Raw genomic sequence first — 19347 nt, forward strand, 5'->3', positions numbered from 1 at the left:
AAACCTGAAAAAAGAGGATGTTAATTGTTGATGCTTCCTCTGTATTTGTTTCTGATTACTGCCTCCCATAACTGGATTATAACTTAAAACATTTTAGTCTGGTAAAATTATAAAGATTGTATGCAGCTATACTTCCATATGGATTCACTTGAAGGATTCGTGCAGATGTCTGAATTCTAGAATGCAGTCGATTCCTGTTGACAGTAGTCATGTCTCTAAAGTCACCGTGCACACTCCATTATCGAACACTGAACCACTATTGGGGGAAATACAGGGTTGGGTTCCTGCAAGTCTCTGCTCACAATACTTTTGTCAACTGATCAATACATAATCTTGTTCTATGTGTGCTTTTGTTCAAAGACACCCTTTTATTTATTTATTTTTTTAAAGATTTTATTTATTTATTTGAGAGAGAGAGACTGAAAGAGCACATGAGGGGGGAGGGTCGGGAGGGTCAGAGGGAGAAGCAGGCTCCCTGCCGAGCAGGGAGCCGGACGCGGGACTCGATCCAGGGACTCCAGGATCATGACCTGAGCCGAAGGCAGTCGCCCAACCAACTGAGCCACCTAGGCGCCCCAAAGACACCCTTTTAAATACATCTTTCTTACAATGGTTATGTGCAGTATTTCTTCATAATAAAACAATATTTCAATTATAGCATTTTTGTGTAATGTCCTTCACAATACTGCGATTGTATTAACTCTTTCCCTCAGTCATATGCACACAGGCAGTACACGTATATAGTACATGTAGTAAACACACAGGATAACATACGATACTCACATAAACACAGAGTACTGTGAACACATACTGTTATACCACACAGTAATGCAAATAGAGTCCTGAAAAAATTAGAGATTTCATGAAAACGTTAACTAGAACCTTACTGTTGATGGAACGGCAGGATGTGTGATGGTGCAGCACAGTGTGGGTAAACCTCTTGACCTTGGCTTGCCTCACGAAAACCAAGGAAGGCAGCTATGCTCACCACTATACCACCAACGCTCACGAAAACCAAGGAAGAGGTAGGTGGAATTTATTCTGCAGAAGAGGAAGAGGGCAGCAGCATGTCCACATTTGGCAGTTCAACCTCAGGAGTTTGCCTCTCATGACTTGTTGATGGAGTCGGCAACTTTCCCTCCAAACCGGCCTGAAAAATTGGGTCAGCCTCATCTGCTTGGCTTTTTGCCTCAAATCTTTAAGCATCTTGGAATAAGGGGCAAATGCCGTGGAGGTGAGGCACTTAAATTTGAGGCTGCGATCGAGCATAGGGTCGCACTCTTCCATGTCATTGAAAATTCTTTCCAAGGCAGAATTCCATTCTGATATTTTAGTCACTGTAAGAGGGTCAATTCTTGAAGCTGTAGGCTGGCTTTCATGTTCATCCTCGTCATTGCCGACTCCAATGCCTTGTTTTGCCATCTCATCCAGGTCTTCGCTGGTGGGTTCTACTGCCTTTTCTGCCAGAATTTCCTCCACGTCTTCCTCCTTCATGTCATCAAAGCCTTCCCCACTTATTTGCCGTGCAATGTGCATTATATTTTTGACACTGTCGTTTATACTTTCTGTAGCACCTTCAAAGCCTTCAAAATCTTGCACACAGTCTGGCCAAACATTTTTCCAACAGCTATTGATAGTAGTTTGTTTGATGCTGTCCCAGGCTGTCCCAACATAATCAATAACGTTGCTCAGAGTGACTGACTTCCAATAGTCCAACATGGTAGTCTCCGTGTTGGACTTGAGAGCCTCAAAAGCCTTGCTATAAAGCTCCCGGGTATAGTGTGCCTTGAAAGCTTTTATTATCCCCTGATCCAGGGGTTGGATGAGAGATGTAGTGTTTGGGGGCATGAAAAGAACTTCTACGCTGGGGTGGGCATTTTTGAGTTCTTCACAGCAATGGACTGGGGCATTATCCAAAATTAATAAAACCTTGAAGGCAAGGTTTCTGCCCTGGAGATAGCATTCAACTTCCGGTATGAAGCAGTTATGGAACCAATCAGATGTCATCCACGCTTTTTTGCTCCACCTCCAATGCACTGGCATATGGTTCACGCTTTTGCCTGTCAGTGCTGGTGGATTCTGGGCTCTGTATACTATTAGGGGTTTGCACTTGAAGTCGCCCTTGGCATTGGTACACAAGAGCAAGGTTGCATAGTCTTGGAAAGATTTAAAGCCAGGGGCTTTGCAGGCCATTTGCGTTATATAGGTTCTTTTGCCAACGTCCTTGTAAAATAAGCCAGTCTCATCAGCATTGAAAACCTGCTCTTCCACATATCCTTTCTCCCGTATAACACTCAGCAAGTATTTTTTAAACTCGTCTGCTGCCTCCTGATGTGCACAACTTGCCTCACCTGCGAGTTTAACACTGTTCACACCATACCGCTTTTTGAAACGTGCAAGCCAGCCAGCGCTGGCGGAGAAAGGTTTAACATTTTTCTGGCCCTGGGTAACGTGACCATAAATTTCTTTGGCTTTCAGCCTCACGACAATGCTGTCCACCACACCTTTTTTTATCGGTTGTCATCTCATGAATCCATAAATTTAGCCGCTTTTCCATCTTTTCCATTGCTTCCTCGCGCACTATAGACGTTACTTGAGCACTTTCCGGAGCAGCCTCACGTACAGATCGACGAATTTCCTCTTCCTTTTTCTTGATGTACCGGATTGTTGATTCATTAACATTGAACTCACGGCCAACAGCACTACAACTCACGCCTGAACGAAGTTTATCTAACACACGTATTTTCTCCATAAGGCACGTCACGGCCTTCTTGCGCTTAGGAGCAGTAGGCAGGACTTCACCACTACGCTTGGGGGTCATTTTAAACAGCGAAATCACCACCAAAAAGCACAAAAATGCAAAAAACGTGCCCCTGAATAGACTGCGAAAAGGACAATTATTTACAGCATGACAGATGAAGCAGGAAAGCTCATTGTGTCTGCCTTGTTCAACCTCAGCACGTATACCGCACCGTTGGTTGCCTCAAGAGTTTCACCCTCTGCGCATGTCCGCGAATAACCCCAGAAAGCACCGCGAATATTGATTTTTGGGGTTATAGTAAGTTTAAACAAGTAAGCGAATTCGAAAATACCAACCTGTGAATAACGAAGGTCAACTGTATCCCCATACACATGTAATTCTGTTTAAGCACATTTATTAAATCAGAGCGACCGGACGGTGCTGAAGACTACAAGTTCCAGCATGCACCGCTCCAGCGGCGGAGTCCATGCGCTGTCGACCACTACAGTACCGCCAGGCGCGAGGCATTGGCCCGGAAATGTCGCGTTTGGACTACGCAGAACTCTCTGCGCATGCGCACACGTTGCGGGGTGGGGGCCCCGCCCCAGCCGTCCCCGCCGCCCCCACCCCCGCTGCAGCTCTATGGTCTCTCCCTAGAGCTTTACCGTTTGGGGCAGCTGCTGAGGTCCTGTGGCTCCGCCCGCTCCGCGCGGCAGCGACATGGAGGAATTCGACTCGGAAGACTTCTCCACCTCGGAGGAGGACGAAGACTACGTGCCGTCGGGTGAGCGATTCGGCCGGAGGCGAGAGGAGCCTTGCTCCGCCCCGCGCTTCACGTGAGGCGCGCTCGGCCCGGCGTGCGTGGCCCGGGAGCCCCGGTGGCCCCGGCGGCGCGGGTCTCGAGCCACCCCGCCGTGCAAGCCCCGGTTCCTCGCCCGCCTGCTCCGTCCGCGCGGTAGCCCCGGGCCGAGACGTGTGCGCGGGGGAATCTCGCGCAGCCGACGCCCGCGGCCTGGCTCGGGCCGCCGCCCCCTCTCGGAGCGCGGGAACCCGCACGTGAACACCGCCCGCCTCTGGGGATGCTGTCGGTGTCGGTCGGTAGCCGGGCCGACTGCACCGGCGCTCGGGTCTTCTGAAAGGCAGTGTGAGCGTTGGACGTTATCGTTAGACCTTCCGTCCCGAGGGACTTGCTCGCTAGCACTACGTCCAAGATGAATCTATCCACCGTATGCCCTCGCATGGTTATTAGAAAGTTCATCGGATGATGCATTTTGTCGCTTTGCGACGTATACCTAGTCCTCTTTTTTCAGGTGTCTCTGTCTTTGGTATAGGTTTCTCAAACTAAAGGGGGCCAAAATAAATCTTGTCACTCACACCTACCCCTTCCGCAATCGTGCGCCTTCCCCAGGTTGTCCATCTCACTTAAAGTATCCATACAGTCGCTCAGGGGAAAAGCAAAACAAAAACCCTAGGAATCATTCATTTTTATTTTCTCTCTTTTGGTTCAAGCAGTTGGTAAGTTCTGTTGTGTCCACGTGAGAAGTCGGTTTCTGACCGCTTCCTTGTCCATCTCCCTGTTACTGAACTGCCATTATTCTTCACTAGGATTATCCATAGCTGGGATTCCCAGCTGGTTTCCCTGATTCCGTTTCCATTGTTGGCCACCAACGTTGGTTTTATGGTAATGGCCAGAGTGGTTATTTGAAAACTAGTTTTCATTTTAATCAAAGTTGTGCATACCCATACTTAAACATAGTCAGGGGCGCCTGGGTGGCTCAGTCCGTTAAGGGTGGGACTCTTGATTTTGGCTCAGGTCGTGATCTCAGGGTGGTGAGATTGAGCCAAGGTTGGGCTCCATGCTAGGGGTGGAGCCTGCTTAAGATTCTCTCCGACCCTCCCTCCATCTCTAAAATGAGTAAATAAATCTTAAAAAAAAAAAAAAAAGGTCAGTTATTTCTAAAAGCCTTGTTTTGAAAACTAACAGGTCCCATCACCCTGCATCCCTGTTCATTCCTCCTCAGGAGAAACTGCTTTCCACTTTTTAATTTGGTATTTTCATTTTATGTTGACTTAACCCATGCTCGGTAGGTGTTATTTTAATACCCTCTTAGGTCATCCCGATCATTCCCAACACACATCCTTCCACCCTCAGGCCCTCCCCAGCTCCCCAGCCTGCCATTGTTACCATGTCCAGTTTTGGTTAGATCAGTATTCCAAGTTTACTTTTTTGTAATGCACACATTCAGGTCTGAACCATGTGGCATATACTGTGATTCCTTTCCTACACAACTTGTTCTGTGTGGAATTAATAATTGCCATTTGTCGTTGCTTAGTTGTCTATGTCCTTACTATTAATTTGACTCTAAACTCTCAGAATTGTGTAAATCATCTCCCAAGGCAATCAGATTCATTAAAGAGTCGTTTACTTTCATGTTGAAGTCCAATCTTTGCCTTCTGACCTCCAGTTTGCCTTGGTTTTATCACTTTTAAACCTAGGATCTTTTGTCACCATCACCACTCTGGGTGTTCCACTTATCTCCCTTTTCTGTTGGATTCCGTTTCTTGGGTCCTGTGTTACCTTTTTTTCTTGGCGTGTTCCACCAAAATGAGAATAAATTCTCAACTACTCAAGGACAGATGATGTATAATAGACATTCAAGGTGTCAAAACAGTATTTCTAAAGATAACTGTGTGACCCCAGGCCATAATTGATACTTTGTCTGGTATAGAATTCTGTGTTTTGTAATAATAATTTTAGGCTTTATAATGATATGGTAATGGTAATGATAGCTTTCCATCAGAATGTTAAGGGTATTGTTTTATTACTTGCTAGCTTCCAGTGTTTCTATTAAGAAGTCTGTTTTGCTGATTTCTGTTTGTTTATATATCGGTTTATCTTTGGAAGCTGATAGAATCTTCTCTTTATTCCTGATTTTTCCAATATTTCACAATGATATACCGTGGTATGAGTCTGTTCTCATCCATTGTCCTAGGTTTCTGGAACTTTTGGAGAGAGGTAATTTCCTTTTTTCATTTTCTGTTATTTTTCTGGAAACCTCATTATTCAGATGTTGAATCTTACGTTAGATCTTCTGGACTGGCCCTCTAATTTTATCATTCTATTTTCTAACTCTTGACTTTTTTCCACTCCATGGAAAATTCTCAGTATCTTCAACTCTTGTATTTTTTTCCTCCTTTGATATTTTTAAGTTTGAATAACTTTTTTCTCCCTTAGTCATTTTTTATAGCAACATGTTCTCATTTCATAGTGAAGTAGCTTATTGCTCTATGGATATTAATACTAATTTAAATTTTTCAGTGTTTAACTTACATACAGTAAAATTTATTCTTTTCAGTGTACTGTTCTGTCAGTTTTGATAAATGCTTAGAGTTGAGTGATCATCACCAAAATTAACAGTTCCAAGGCCACCCCCCCCAAATAAAACATAGACCATGATGTCTGAATAGAAACAGTTTTATTTCTTCTTTTCCAGTAGGTATGTCTTTTGTTTCTATTGCTTGCTTCACTGCTCTTGGTAAGACTTCCAGTATGACGTTGAAGGAGTGGTGAGAGTGGACATCCTTGCCTGGTTCCCAATTTTAAGAGGAAATGATCAGTATTTCACTATTTAGTATGTTAGCTATGGGTTACAGATGCCTTTTGTGTGTGCATGTTTTAAGTCCTTTACATTGACTAATACATTACTAGCTCACTCACTACTGAGTATGTGCTATTCTCTTCATTTTGCAGACAAAGAAATTGAGACACAGAGAATTAAAGCAAGTTGCTCAAAATCATTCAGCTATAGAGTAGCTGAGCTGGGATTTGAACCCTGGCAGTCTGGGTATACTGCTCCTCACCGATGCATTTTATCAGCTTAAAGAAGTTCCCTCTACTCTTGATTTGCTGAGAGGCAAATTTTGTCAAATGCTTTTCCTCCATCTGTTGATAGGATTTTGTATGATTTTTCTTCCTGTTAATACGGTGAATTACAGGGCGCCTGGGTGGCTCATTCGTTAAGCGTCTGCCTTCGGCTCAGGTCATGATCCCAGGGTCCTGGGATCGAGCCCCGCGTCGGGCTCCCTGCTCAGCAGGAAGCCTGCTTCTCCCTCTCCTACTCCCCCTGCTTGTGTTCCCTCTCTCGCTGTCTCTCTCTGTCAAATAAATAGATAAAATCTTAAAAAAAAAATACAGTGAATTACAGTGATTGCTTTTTAAATTTTGAACAGCCTTTTATTTTTGGGATAAAACTCATTTGGTCATGCTGTATTATTCTTTTTATACATTGCTGGGGCACCTGGGTGGCTTAGTCGATTAAGTGTCCAACTCTTGATTTCGGCTCAGGTCATGATCTCAGGGTCGTGAGATCCAGCCCCACGTTGGGTTCCACGCTCAGCATGGAGTCTGCTTGAGATTCTTTCTGCCTCCCCCTTCTCCCTCCCCCTCTGCTCCTCCTACTGCTTACCTGCTCTCCCCCTCCAAAATAAATAATAAAGTCTTTGTTTACATTGCTGAATTTTGTTTCCTAGTATTTTGTTGAGAATTTTTGCATCTGTATATGAGGGATGTTGGTCTGTAGTTGTCTTGTAATTTCCTTGTTTTGTTTTAGTATCAGATACTGCTAGCCTCATGACATGAAACATTTCTCCAAGGTGATTTTTGTTCACCCTGTATTTTGGTTTTGTTAGATACTTCCTCAGATTTTCAGTGATTCTTAGTTGTTTGGCTCATGTTTAAGCATGGAGGACTAAAAAGGTGATTGGAAGCTCTGAGTCTTTGGACAAGATATGTTCATTTTGTTCTTTGTTATTATCTACAGGGACGTTATTTTGCTTTTTTTTTTTTGTCAAAGTAACTGCATGGAATTTGATCATTTTGTGCATGTGTATAATTTAAAATTTGCTTATCTCTTATCAATGGAACTGATCATTTTTTACATATGTGAGATCCAGAGCCATATTTTTCTCCTTGTCTGAACTGTTTGCAACATTTGCCCATTTTAATGGTGAAAAATAACCTTATATTACTACAAAAGTAGTGTGTGAGCTTTGTAGAAAATTAGAAAATTCAGACAGTTAAGCATCAAAAAATAGAATCATTGCATTATCAGTATTAATCCTTTAGTGAATCCTTTAGTGAACTCTTTTTCTACACCCAGGTATAGATACTTGTATTTTAACCTCAACCTGAAATCATACTTTTTCTGTTACTTTGTGACCTGCTCTTTTCAGTGAACAATCTCTCTGTTCATTTCAGTAAACTTTGGACTCATCTTATATACAGACCTTATTCAGATTTTCCCACTTGACCCAGAATAGACTATATAGCTTGTTTATCCAAATCACGGTTAGGTTCAGGACTACCCATATCATCTAGTTGTCCCATCCTTTAAATTTGTTTTAATCTAGCATGCTCTGTAATGACATTGATTTGCCTAAGAGATCAAGCAGGTATGTCCTGCAGAATGTCTCACCTTCTGGATTTGTCTGATCGCTCCCTCCCTGTATTTTAGGTTGTTCCTTTGTCCTTTGAATTTTCTGTAATTCTGAAATTACTGGAATTCTGAAGTTCTGAAATTTCTGGAAGTTAGATCTAAATGCTCGATGGGTTCAGATGAAATATTTTTAGCTAGAATACCTTATAGATGACTGTGTGTTTCATAATGCATAACATCGAAAGACATGCAACCCCAGGTTCGTTCCCATAGTTGCGACTACCGGATTCAGGGGATGAGAGTCTGATCCCTCTATTGTGTAATTTCTTCCCTTGGAACTGGAGTATTCTGTGTAATACTTAATGGTTAAAACTTCATTTTTTTAAAACATTACTTGATAATCCTTGCCTAAATTACTATCATTACAGTGTGAAAAGTGGTATTTTTCTAATTCTGTGGTGTTTCTACATTTATTAGTTGATGTTCTTCTGTAAAGTATTGCTTTCCCTCATCAATTGGGAAAGGATAAGTGTTTAATTCATTTTCTTTAATTATTAACTTTCAAAGTAGGGAATAATTTTAATAGTAGCTTTAAGAAGTATAAATTATTATTTTTTTAAAGATTTTAAAATTATTTATTTATTTGAGAGAGAGAGAACAGGCAGGGGGAGGGGCAGAGGGAAAGGGAGCAGCAGGTTCCCCGCTGAGCAGGGAGCCAGACACGAGGCTCAGTCCCAGAACCCAGGGATCATGACCTGAGCCGGAGGCAGATGCTTAACCGACTGAGCCACCCAGGCACCCCAGTGCAAATTACTTTTTGTCTTTTTAAAAAAAATATCACAAAGAGCTTATAGATTTTTATTGTTTCAATGTGTTTTAGTCAACTAACAGTTACTCCTTTTAATGCTCAAGTTACCAGTTTTGGCCACTAGGAGTTCTTTCAAGCTGGATCTTACATCGTTTTAATGTGACCCTGTATTCTTAAATAACTTCCTTGCTTTCTGACACAGCAGGATGTCCCAGTTTCACCTTGTGCTTTCCTTCCTTCAGACCTGAAATTGGCTGGGAGCCCTTTTCATGATGAATCATATCGAGGTACATAGTCTGGACTCTGAAGAGATGCTCATTGCCACCAAAGTGACATTGTTTCTTTGCCATTTCAGTGAACAGAACTAGAAAATGTTTATCTTAAAAAGAGAGTTCATATTGATACTTTCTTTTTTTTTTTAAAGATTTGATTTTTTAAGTAATCTTTACACCCAGCACGGGGCTTGAATTTACAACCCTGAGATCAAAAGTTGCATGCTCTACCTACTGAGCCAGCCAGGCACCCCTCATATTGATATTTTTAGTTCAGTTTTAACATTTGAATTTTCATCTAATTTCTTTGATTTTATAATCATGTGTCATTTCTCTTACTCTGAAGATCTGGATCCCTGACATGATTAACATAGTACTTACTTGCTTTAACCTGTTATATAAAGGAAATAGTTTCAAAATATCAGCATTGGGCACCTGGGTGGCTCAGTCGGTTAAGTCTGCCTTCGGCTCAGGTCATGATCTCAGGGTCCTAGGATCGAGTTCCACATCCGGCTCCCTACTCAGTGGGGACCCTGCTTCTCCCTGTCCTTCTGCTCCCCCCATGTTCTCTTTCTCTCTCTCAAATAAATAAATAAAATTAAAAGGAAAAAACAAAACAAAATACGAACATTACTACACAGAATAGAGTTGTTGTTTTTTGTTTATTTTTTGTCTTTGCAATGGGTCTTGCTAAGGGTGTATAGTCAAAATACTGTTTCTGAAGTCCTTGGAATAAATCCTTTCTTTGTCAGTTTTGTTATTGTTTGGGTTCACAGTTATTTTTTCAAACAAGTATTTGTTTATTCAAACTGTTCTTAATTTAAGGGCTTTTCAAAATTCTTAGGAAAGATGAACAGAGAATTCTTGCTTCTACCCCTGACTATCCCACTCTGTTCTACCCTGACCCTTATAAGGCACCTATTTCATTAGTATTTTGCTTATCCTTCCAGTGTTGCTTTTTGCAAATATAAACAAATACAATGCAGCTATATGCCTACTTAGCTTGTAGGTTTGTGCTTTTTAAAAGTTTTTTTGCTGCCGTGATTTTACTGGGGTTTCAGGGGAAGCAAAATGACATTTGTGCCTTCAGACTGCCATCTTAGCCTGGAACTCAGTCCTTTGTTCAGGAAACACTTTCATTTATCACTTGGTTTGTGGTATTCAGCCTTGGATGTGTATTCTGTGTATTTTCACATGACTGGCTCCTTCTCATCAACTTTGTTCTTTTTTTAAATCTCTGCCATCATATTTGTAGTTTTCAAGAGTTTTTAAAATTATTTAAAGTTTTTTGAAAAATGTTTAAGTCACTATTTAATGAATGCCATACTTTCTCTTATCTCTTTAGAGGATATTAATTATAAAGGGTTTTGTTGGGTTTTTTTAAATTCTATTTCCCCTGAATTCCTTTCTTGTTTTTCTGTCTTGCCTTTCATATTGGAGGCTTTCCTCAAGTGTTTGGTGGCCCCTTGGTTCATTGTGAGTGAAATATTTAGAAGCTGGTTGGATGTACAGGAATATTCAAAACAGTACTATTTGTAATAGCCCCAAACTGGAAACAACCTAAATGTTCATCAGCAGAATGGATAAATACAGTGTGGTACAGTCGTGCAATGAAACACTATTTTGGAATGAGAGTGAATAAACTAGAGCTACAATGAGCAGTATGGGTGACCAACAGAGAATGTTGAGTGAAAAAAGCCAGACACTTCAGAGTGTATTTTGTAGACTTCTGTTTGTTTAAGGGTCAAAAAGAGACAAACCTAATCTCTGATACTCGGAGTCAGGATAGCTCTTGGATAGGGTGGTGGCTGATGCCTGGAACGGGGCATGAGGGGCCTTCTGGGATGCTGGTTCATGTTCTGGTTCTTGAGCTGGGCCTGGTTATACAAATGTGTTCACTTTGTGTAATTTCATTGAGCTGTATGTTGTGTGTTCTTCAGTGTGTGTATTATACTTCAAATAAAAGTCTACATGAAGTAAAAAAGAAAGAACCTAGTTGAATCTCTATGTGGACAGGATTTATTGACTGGTGCCCACAGAGTGTAGTTATCCTGGGCGTCTGGGTAACGCCCTCTTGTTGGGGACCCCTGAATGTTAGTATCTGAAGATGGGAACTAGGCATGTTTGTTCTTTCTGCTGTGTCTAACTGGAAGTCTTTATATATCTTTTTTCTCAAGGTCTCTTTTGATTACTTTTGAAAGATATCCAAGATACAGTGGGAACAGTAATTTTTTCTTTGAACAGTATAGTAGTAGAATTCGAATTTCTCTTCATTCATTCATTCAGCACATCCTTAACAAACAAGATCCATGTCCTCATGGTATGTAGAGCATAGCAGAAATTGCAAACATTAAATATAAGTAGGTACATTTATAGAGGGAAATATGGACTGTCATGGAAGCCTAGAATAGGGTAGCTTAGCCTAGTCTTCAGAGATGGGGAAACCTCCCTAAGGAAATGATATTTTAGTTAGACGAAGAACAGAGGAAAGTACTAGACTTTATTTTTATTGAAAATGTCTTATCTTGATGTGAAAACCTTTATTCCTGTATGTCTGACCACTCTATTATGTGATTTCAGGTGGAGAGTATAGTGAAGATGATGTAAATGAATTAGTGAAGGAAGATGAAGTGGATGGTGAAGAGCAGACACAGAAAACCAAAGGGAAAAAAAGAAAGGCTCAGAGCATTCCGGCCAGGTGATGCTGCCCTCGAGGCCCTTAGAAGTCAGGGGCTATTGTCACAGTATCCAGATGGCTGGGATTGGTCTCATGAGTTCTTCCTACCAGGGTTTCTTACCTTTGTCTATTCAAGGGAAACATTTGGTGACATTTTAGGATTCAATTCTCAGTCTTGGGCAAGCTTTAAAAGTTTTTGAGCTTTAATTAAAAAAAAAAAATTAATAGGTATCATGTACACTTGGTAAAAATTAAAAACCCATTTACTGCAAAAATGTGTACCTTCGATATCCCTTGTTGCTTTGCCTCAGAAGAACTATGTTGCCAGAGATGGTTCGTGTGTGTATGTAGGTGTATATTTCCTACTCTTTAAAAAAACAAAAAACTCCCTCCAAAAGAGAGTGGCATCCTCTGCTTATAGGTTCTCATTTTCTCTCACTTCCTGGAGATGTGTACCATGGCAGTACATACAGCTCTACCTCACTCTTTCCAGTAACTGCGTGATGTTACGTTATAGGGCGACGTCTTGCATTGTTTACACATTCCCTTATTGAGGGACATTGAGATTATACCTGTCTTTACTACAACAAACAAAACTGCAGTGAATACTCTTTGTTATGGCGTTGTATACAGGTACAAGTGTATGTGTAAATCAGATTTATAGAAGTAGAATTGTTTGATACAGAGTTACTGCAGTAAAAAAAATTTTCATAAATGTTAGCAAATTACCTTCCATAGACCTGGTACTGAATTACACTACCCTCCTCCCCCATTATGAAAATTCTGACAGGTTAACTAGCTCGGATAAGAAACGCTTCCATGAAAGTCTTTTACCTATTTTTGATTGGTGTTTCTGTTTTTTGGGCATTGAAGCAAAAAAGCAGGTTATAGTTTATAAAAAGGGAAAAAAGAATTTTAGGTATTAGATGATTCACTTGAAGTCAAGATAGACGAAGAAACAATTTACTCTTTTAGGTCTTGGGCCCAGCTCTTTTGTCCTTGAGTTTTTCTGTATTCCAACTTTCAAATTTTCAGGAAGTGGGGAAAAAACATGGGTTCCCCCCCCCCCCCCCCCCCCCCCCCCCCGAGAACTCTGGGAAGAAACAGTGCAAATAAATTTGAGGCTCTCCTTAATAGAACATGTTCTCCAATTATAGTGTTTATTCTTGGAACACACTTTCTGGGCAGATTGATTCAGCGAGGTGGTTTTTGGGTGTTTTCTTGGTGAAAATAGCTGGTCCTGACTTAGAGGTAGAACACTATATTTTGATTCTAAGTGTTTGGGGGGAAATTGCTAGCTGTAAGAGCTCCATTCTTGTTTTCTTCGACAAAATCTCAGCTTACCTCCCCTCCTTCCCCCTTGGGTGGGTGTTAATCAGTAGTCCCCAGATTTTAGTTTTCTCAGGTTTGCAACATTATGTTTGGAATTGAGGAAGGGGTAGCTGAAGTCATTTTACGTTATCTGTCTCGTCTCTCCTTTTTCTTGTGACTCTTGGTGATTAGGAAGAGAAAACAAGGTGGCCTCTCATTAGAAGAAGAAGAGGAAGAGGATGCCAACGAGGAATCCGAGGGAAGTAGCAGTGAGGAGGAAGATGAAGCTGCAGAGCAGGAGAAAGGCATGGGGTCAGAGGATGCAAGGAAGAAGAAGGAGGATGAGTTATGGGCCAGCTTCCTCAATGATGTGGGACCAAAACCAAAAATGCCCCCAAGTACACATGTTAACGTAAGTTGATCACCGAATGAGATGAGATGTAGGCTTCCCCGGAAATAGCCTAAGTTCCCCAGATAGACGTTTTTATTTCCAAAACGAGATTTGATGCTTACAGCAGAAATCAAACTAGATGCCTTTTGATAATAACTCAAGTGAAAAGCAAAGCATTCCCTATGGTAGGAAAAGTAAGCCTTTCTAATCAAATAAATTCTGATAGGTCTTGAATTGTTTAGAGATGAAACATTGAAGAATAGCCGTAAATAGAATGTTGGGATGGTTCTCTTAGGTTTCATCCTCATGTGAAACTGATTGCATTTCTTACCTATTTCATAGAGAGGAGAGAAGACTGAAGAGACAAGTTCAAGTAAATTGTTGGTCAGAGCAGAAGAGCTTGAGAAACCAAAAGAAGCTGAAAAAGTTAAAATCACTAGGGTGTTTGATTTTGCTGGTGAAGAAGTCAGGTAAGGTGACCTTCACAAACTTCAAAACTAGTTCTTTTAAAAATGAGCATCTTTCTAAATGGTGTGGGCCATCTGTCCTCATTCCATCCTATCATCATAATATTTTGGAAGAGTTCTCTTTTTTACTCCAGGAAAACGGTGGCCCCATGAATTATCAGGGAGCATAGGAGGAAAGATCCTTTCATGTACAATGATGTAGTTGTGGGTATCATGAAGTGTTTGGCTGAGTAGAAATCAGAAAATATAAGAGTTAAGTATTTGGTTCCGCTTGTTGTCATGCTTTGTGACTTTGGCTGAGTCATTTCTCCCTTTATTACTTTTCTTACCTGTGAAGTCTGAGCCCCACGGAGGCCCCTAAAATCAGGTAAAAATTGAAAGTACTAGGAGAGAAATTTGGTTCCTGTATTATTTCCTGACGTTGGTATTATTTTTTCAGTTGATTCATAGGTTTGTTATCACTTTAAAAAAACAGTAAAGACTTAATAACCTCCTGGCTGTTCTAGGTAAGAGCCACATGCCTAGAATTTCCTCTTCTCCATTTATTTAAATTTCATTACTTGAAAACAGCAGATCTATAAATTGGAGCTAACTGGGAACAGATAAGGTGCCAATCAATCAATAATTTTATAGGGAGTCACATTTTCCTTGGCAGTAATTTTTTCTAAAAGATGTTATTTATTTAAGTACATTTGTGTTGGTTTTCTTTGTTTTTTAATAACACTTTTTTTTTTAAATAACACTCATCATAAACCCATCTCACAGAGATATTTTCGTGAGGATGGAAATAAAGATTTTAAAGCTGTTTCAGTAAGTTCAAGATTTTTACTTTTACTTTTATGCAAAATGAAGCCAGTGATACCATAGTTTCAAAGTTCATCTTCAGTGCTTCATCAGTAACCAGTTCCAACAGTTTATCCTGTCAAGTTGTAATTAAGTTAGATTTCAGTGGAAACAAGGAATTCTGCATGCATGAATTCCCTCTGTGTGGATATTCTTTTGATATGAAATGGAATTCAAAACATTCCCTGAAACATGTTGATCTGTAGAGACTCTGTTCCTCCAGGCTTCTAGCTTTCATTTTTACCCTGGTAATTTATTTGCTACTGAAAAACATGTTGAATCATTTCCTTGCATGGAAGTACTCTAACATTATTAAAAATACCAAAGATCAGAAAAATAAGCCAAGTTTTACTGTCTAATTAAGACCTTTAAAATTGGAGACCCAACTGTTTTTTTCTTTTTTTTTTTAAGATTTTGTTATTTATTTGACACAGAGAGAGAGACAGTGAGAGAGGGGACACAAGCAGGGGGAGTGGGAGAGGGAGAAGCAGGCTTCCTGCCAAGCAGGGAGCCCGATGCGGGGCTCGATCCCAAGATCCTGGGATCATGACCTGAGCCGAAGGCAGACGCTTAACCGACTGAGCCACCCAGGCGCCCCATGGTTTTTTTCTTTTAAAGACACTGAGTTTATTCCAAAGCTCACCATTCTTTTTTTTTTTTTTCTTTTAAAGACTTTATTTATTTATCTGACAGAGAGAGACACAGCGAGAGAGGGAACACAAGCAGGGGGAGTGGGAGAGGGAGAAGCAGACTTTCCTGCAGAGCAGGGAGCCTGATGTAGGGCTCGATCCCGGGATCCTGGGATCATGAGCTGAGCCGAAGGCAGACGCTTAACGACTGAGCCACCCAGGCGCCCCTAAAGCTCATCATTCTTAACAGCATTTTTCCCTTGCATAACCATGGTACCTCAGCATGCCATGTAACACGTGCACATTTATGGTCAGCTTTCAGCTTATCACATATAAAGATAGTCATTGAAAAATGTAATGCATTAGTCTTACATAATTTATAGTTTTTACTACTATACTAAGAACAGTGGGGTTGTTTGTTTTGTGGCAAGATTTTTCTCGGTAAGGAAGCAGTGTGTTAATTTTATGTTCTAGCACCAGCTCCTTAATCTAATCTGTTTTCCTGTCTTGCATGTGTGCTGTTAGACTATACTCTTGAATACACTTAAGCTGCAAATCACATTTCATTTGTTGACAATGTAATTCTGGATTTCTTTACAGATCAGTGTCAGTTATGTTTGTCAGCCAGAAACTGATAAAAGAATCCTTCGTATAACCGTCATGTTTAAATCACACATATATCATGATAATTTTTATGTTGGTAATAACCTGGCATTCTTCACATTGCATTGAGAAAACATTTTGTTAATTTGATTATCGTTCTCACTCTCATAAGCTAGATTCTGAGGACTTCAAGCTGCGGCATCACTGGAATGTTGCACTTGAATCACCTTCTTTGTCACAGATACACCAAGCTTTCCAAGCAGACATCTTTGATACACTCTTCTCCTAATATCTTGACAGTAGTTTATTTTTTTTAGTTAGCAACCAAAAGTGCTTCTTGCTCAGAAGACTAATGTTAATGTATGGAATTTTGTGTCTCTTTCTATTGGCTTTTTATTTTTATTTATTTTTTATTTTTTCAAGATTTTATTTTCTTTATTTGAGAGAGAGAGAGAGAGATAGCAAGCACCAGGGGGAGGGGCAGGGGGAGAGAGAAAAGCAGACTCCCCGCTGAGCAGGGAGCCCGATGCGGGGCTCGATCCCAGGACCCTGGGATCGTGACCGAGCTGAAGGCAGATGCTTAACGACTGAGCCACCCAGGTGCCCCTCTATTGGCTTTTTAGATCACTACTGTTTTCTTCAAAGAATTCTTTTGATTTTGAATTTCTTTATGTTTTGTATGTAAATGCCACTGAAGTTTTGATGAATTCGTTGCTTCATTAGCCAAAACATTTGCAAAGAACTCACTAACTCACTATGGTTTTAGCACTGCATGATCAACAACCAAACTCTGTGTGAGGGCTCATGTAGTAAAAGCAGTTTGACCTCAGTTGGTCTTTGTTTCTTTGGATTCACTTCCATTATCATCATGTGGTTTGCTGCTACTGCTGCATTCAGAAAAAGATGTTTTCTTTACAGATATATACAGTGAGCTCTTTTTTTTAATTTTTTTAAAGATTTTATTTATTTATTTTTGAGAGAGAGAGAGGACAAGCATGAGTAGGGCAGGGGAAGGGGCAGAGGGAGAGGGAAAAGCAGACTCCCCACTGAGCAGGGAGCCTGATGCAGGGCTCAGTCCCAGGACCCTGGGACCATGACCCGAGCCGAAGGCAGACGCGTAACGCCTGAGCCACCCAGGCTCCCCCGTGAGCTCGTTTTGTCATCAGTAAATTAGGATTAAGAAAATAATACCAATTTTACTTTCCTAATTTTAAACTATAAATTTTAAAAGTCACACTTGGTTAACAGTTAATATGAATTTAAAAGGTCAAACTTGGGGGCGCCTGTGTGGCTCAGTCGGTTGGGCGGCTGCCTTCGGCTCAGGTCATGATCCCAGAGTCCTGGGAACGAGTCCCGCATCAGGCTCCTTGCTCAGCGGAGAGCCTGCTTCTCCCTCTGCCTGCCTGCCACTCCCCCTGCTTATGCTCTCTCTCTCTCTCACTCTGTGTCAAATAAATAAATTAAAAAAAAAAAAAAAGTCACACTTGGTTAACAATTAAAATGATTGTTAAAAATAATTTATAGGGCGCCTGGGTGGCTCAGTTGGTTAAGCAACTGCCTTCGGCTCAGGTCATGATCCTGGAGTCCCGGGATCATTGCCCGCATCGGGCTCCCTGCTCGGTGGGGAGCCTGCTTCTGCCTCTGACCCTCCCCCCTCTCATGTGCTCTCTCTCTCTCGTTCTCTCTGTCTCAAATTAAAAAAAAAAAATAAAATAATAATAATAATTTATAAAAATAAATGCTTACATTTTATCACATTTTTGGGTTTTGATAAAATAACGCTAAAGTATCATATGCATTATGTCTCACCTTGCATGACTAATGCACTCATGTCACATGTGACTAGCTTGCAAGTGTGACAGTACCCAAATTGGTCTATTCTGGTTAATACAGTGAGTCCACCTATCATGTCTTGACTATCGTGACATTGTCAAATGGCTAAACAAATTTCTAAATACTTACTTAACTTTTGTGTATCACCCATCTTGTTTTGGACCAATAACAGGTAGTTTTGTAGCCTGTATTTTAAAAAGCTCTAGATATGATTCTACTCAAATATTTTAAGTTATTCCAGCAATATTCTTTATATAGCTGTATTTCTTGTTCAATCCAACATCAAGTGCAAGATTACACTCTGCATTTAGTCTTTTTAGTCTTTTCTTGTTAAGTTCCTTTTTTAAAGCCTTTCATTTAAAGTATTTCATGACACTGACATACACCGTTAACCCTTGAACAACACCGGTTTGAATTGCACAGGTCCACTTATACATAGATTTTTTTTCCGATACAGTACAATACCATAAATGTATTTTCCTTATAATTTTCTTCTTTTTTTAAAAGATTTTACTTATTTATTTGAGAGAAAGAGAATGAGAGAGAGAATGAGAGGGGGGAGGGCCAGAGGGAGAAGCAGACTCCTTGCTGAGCAGGGTGACCAATGCGGGACTTGATCCCAGGACTCCGGATCATGACCTGAGCCCAAGGCAGTCACTTAACCAACTGAGCCACTCAGGTGCCCTCTTATAACTTCCTTAATCACATTTTCTTTTATATAGCTTACGTTATTATAAGAATATAGCATGTAGGGGCACCTGAGTGGCTCAGTCATTAAGCGTCTGCCTTCGGCTCAGGTCATGATCCCAGGGTTCTGGGATCGAGCCCCCGCATTGGGCTCCCTGTTCGGCCGAGAGCCTGCGTCTCCCTCTCCCACTTGCCCTGCTTGTGTTCCTTCTCTCGCTGTGTCTCTCTCTCACATAAATAAAATCTTTTAAAAAAAAAAAGAATATAGAATGTAGTACATAAAACATACAAAATGTGTTGACTATGTTATCAGTAGTTAAGTTTTGGGAGAGTCAAAGTTACACGTGGATTTTTGACGGTGAGGTGGGCGGTTGGCAGGGCCCCTAAGTGCTGCTTTTTCAAGGGTCAGCTGTATGTTTTTAAGAGTCCATTTGTTTTGTAGTTTGGAATTTTGCTTCAGATTAGTCACCTAGACAAATACGCTATGTTGGTGATGTTTTGTCTTCCCCAGTACATCACATCGATAACACTCAGTATTGGTGGTGATAAGTTAGACCACTTAAGCAATATCTGTCAGAATTCTCCATTGTAAAGACACCCATTTCCTTGATAATCATTTTGGGGATCCATTAGGTAATTCTTGATGATGTC

At 40.8% G+C, this 19347-nt stretch overlaps 1 protein-coding gene across 1 annotated transcript in view; it reads left to right on the forward strand.

Annotated features, from left to right (window-relative positions):
• The first annotated feature begins 3338 nt into the window (after positions 1 to 3338).
• CFDP1 (craniofacial development protein 1) overlaps positions 3339 to 19347 on the forward strand; it is a 122678-nt gene continuing 106669 nt past the window's right edge. The window contains exons 1-4 of the mRNA XM_035024767.1: positions 3339 to 3524; positions 11836 to 11953; positions 13436 to 13655; positions 13977 to 14104. Of these exons, the coding sequence (XP_034880658.1) occupies positions 3461 to 3524; positions 11836 to 11953; positions 13436 to 13655; positions 13977 to 14104 (530 nt within the window). The 5' untranslated portion in view covers positions 3339 to 3460. The remainder of the gene's footprint in view (positions 3525 to 11835; positions 11954 to 13435; positions 13656 to 13976; positions 14105 to 19347) is intronic.

The sequence above is a fragment of the Mirounga leonina genome, unplaced genomic scaffold (genome assembly GCF_011800145.1).
Source record: "Mirounga leonina isolate KUSES-001 unplaced genomic scaffold, KU_Mleo_1.0 Mir_180, whole genome shotgun sequence".
Taxonomy (NCBI): domain Eukaryota; kingdom Metazoa; phylum Chordata; class Mammalia; order Carnivora; family Phocidae; genus Mirounga; species Mirounga leonina.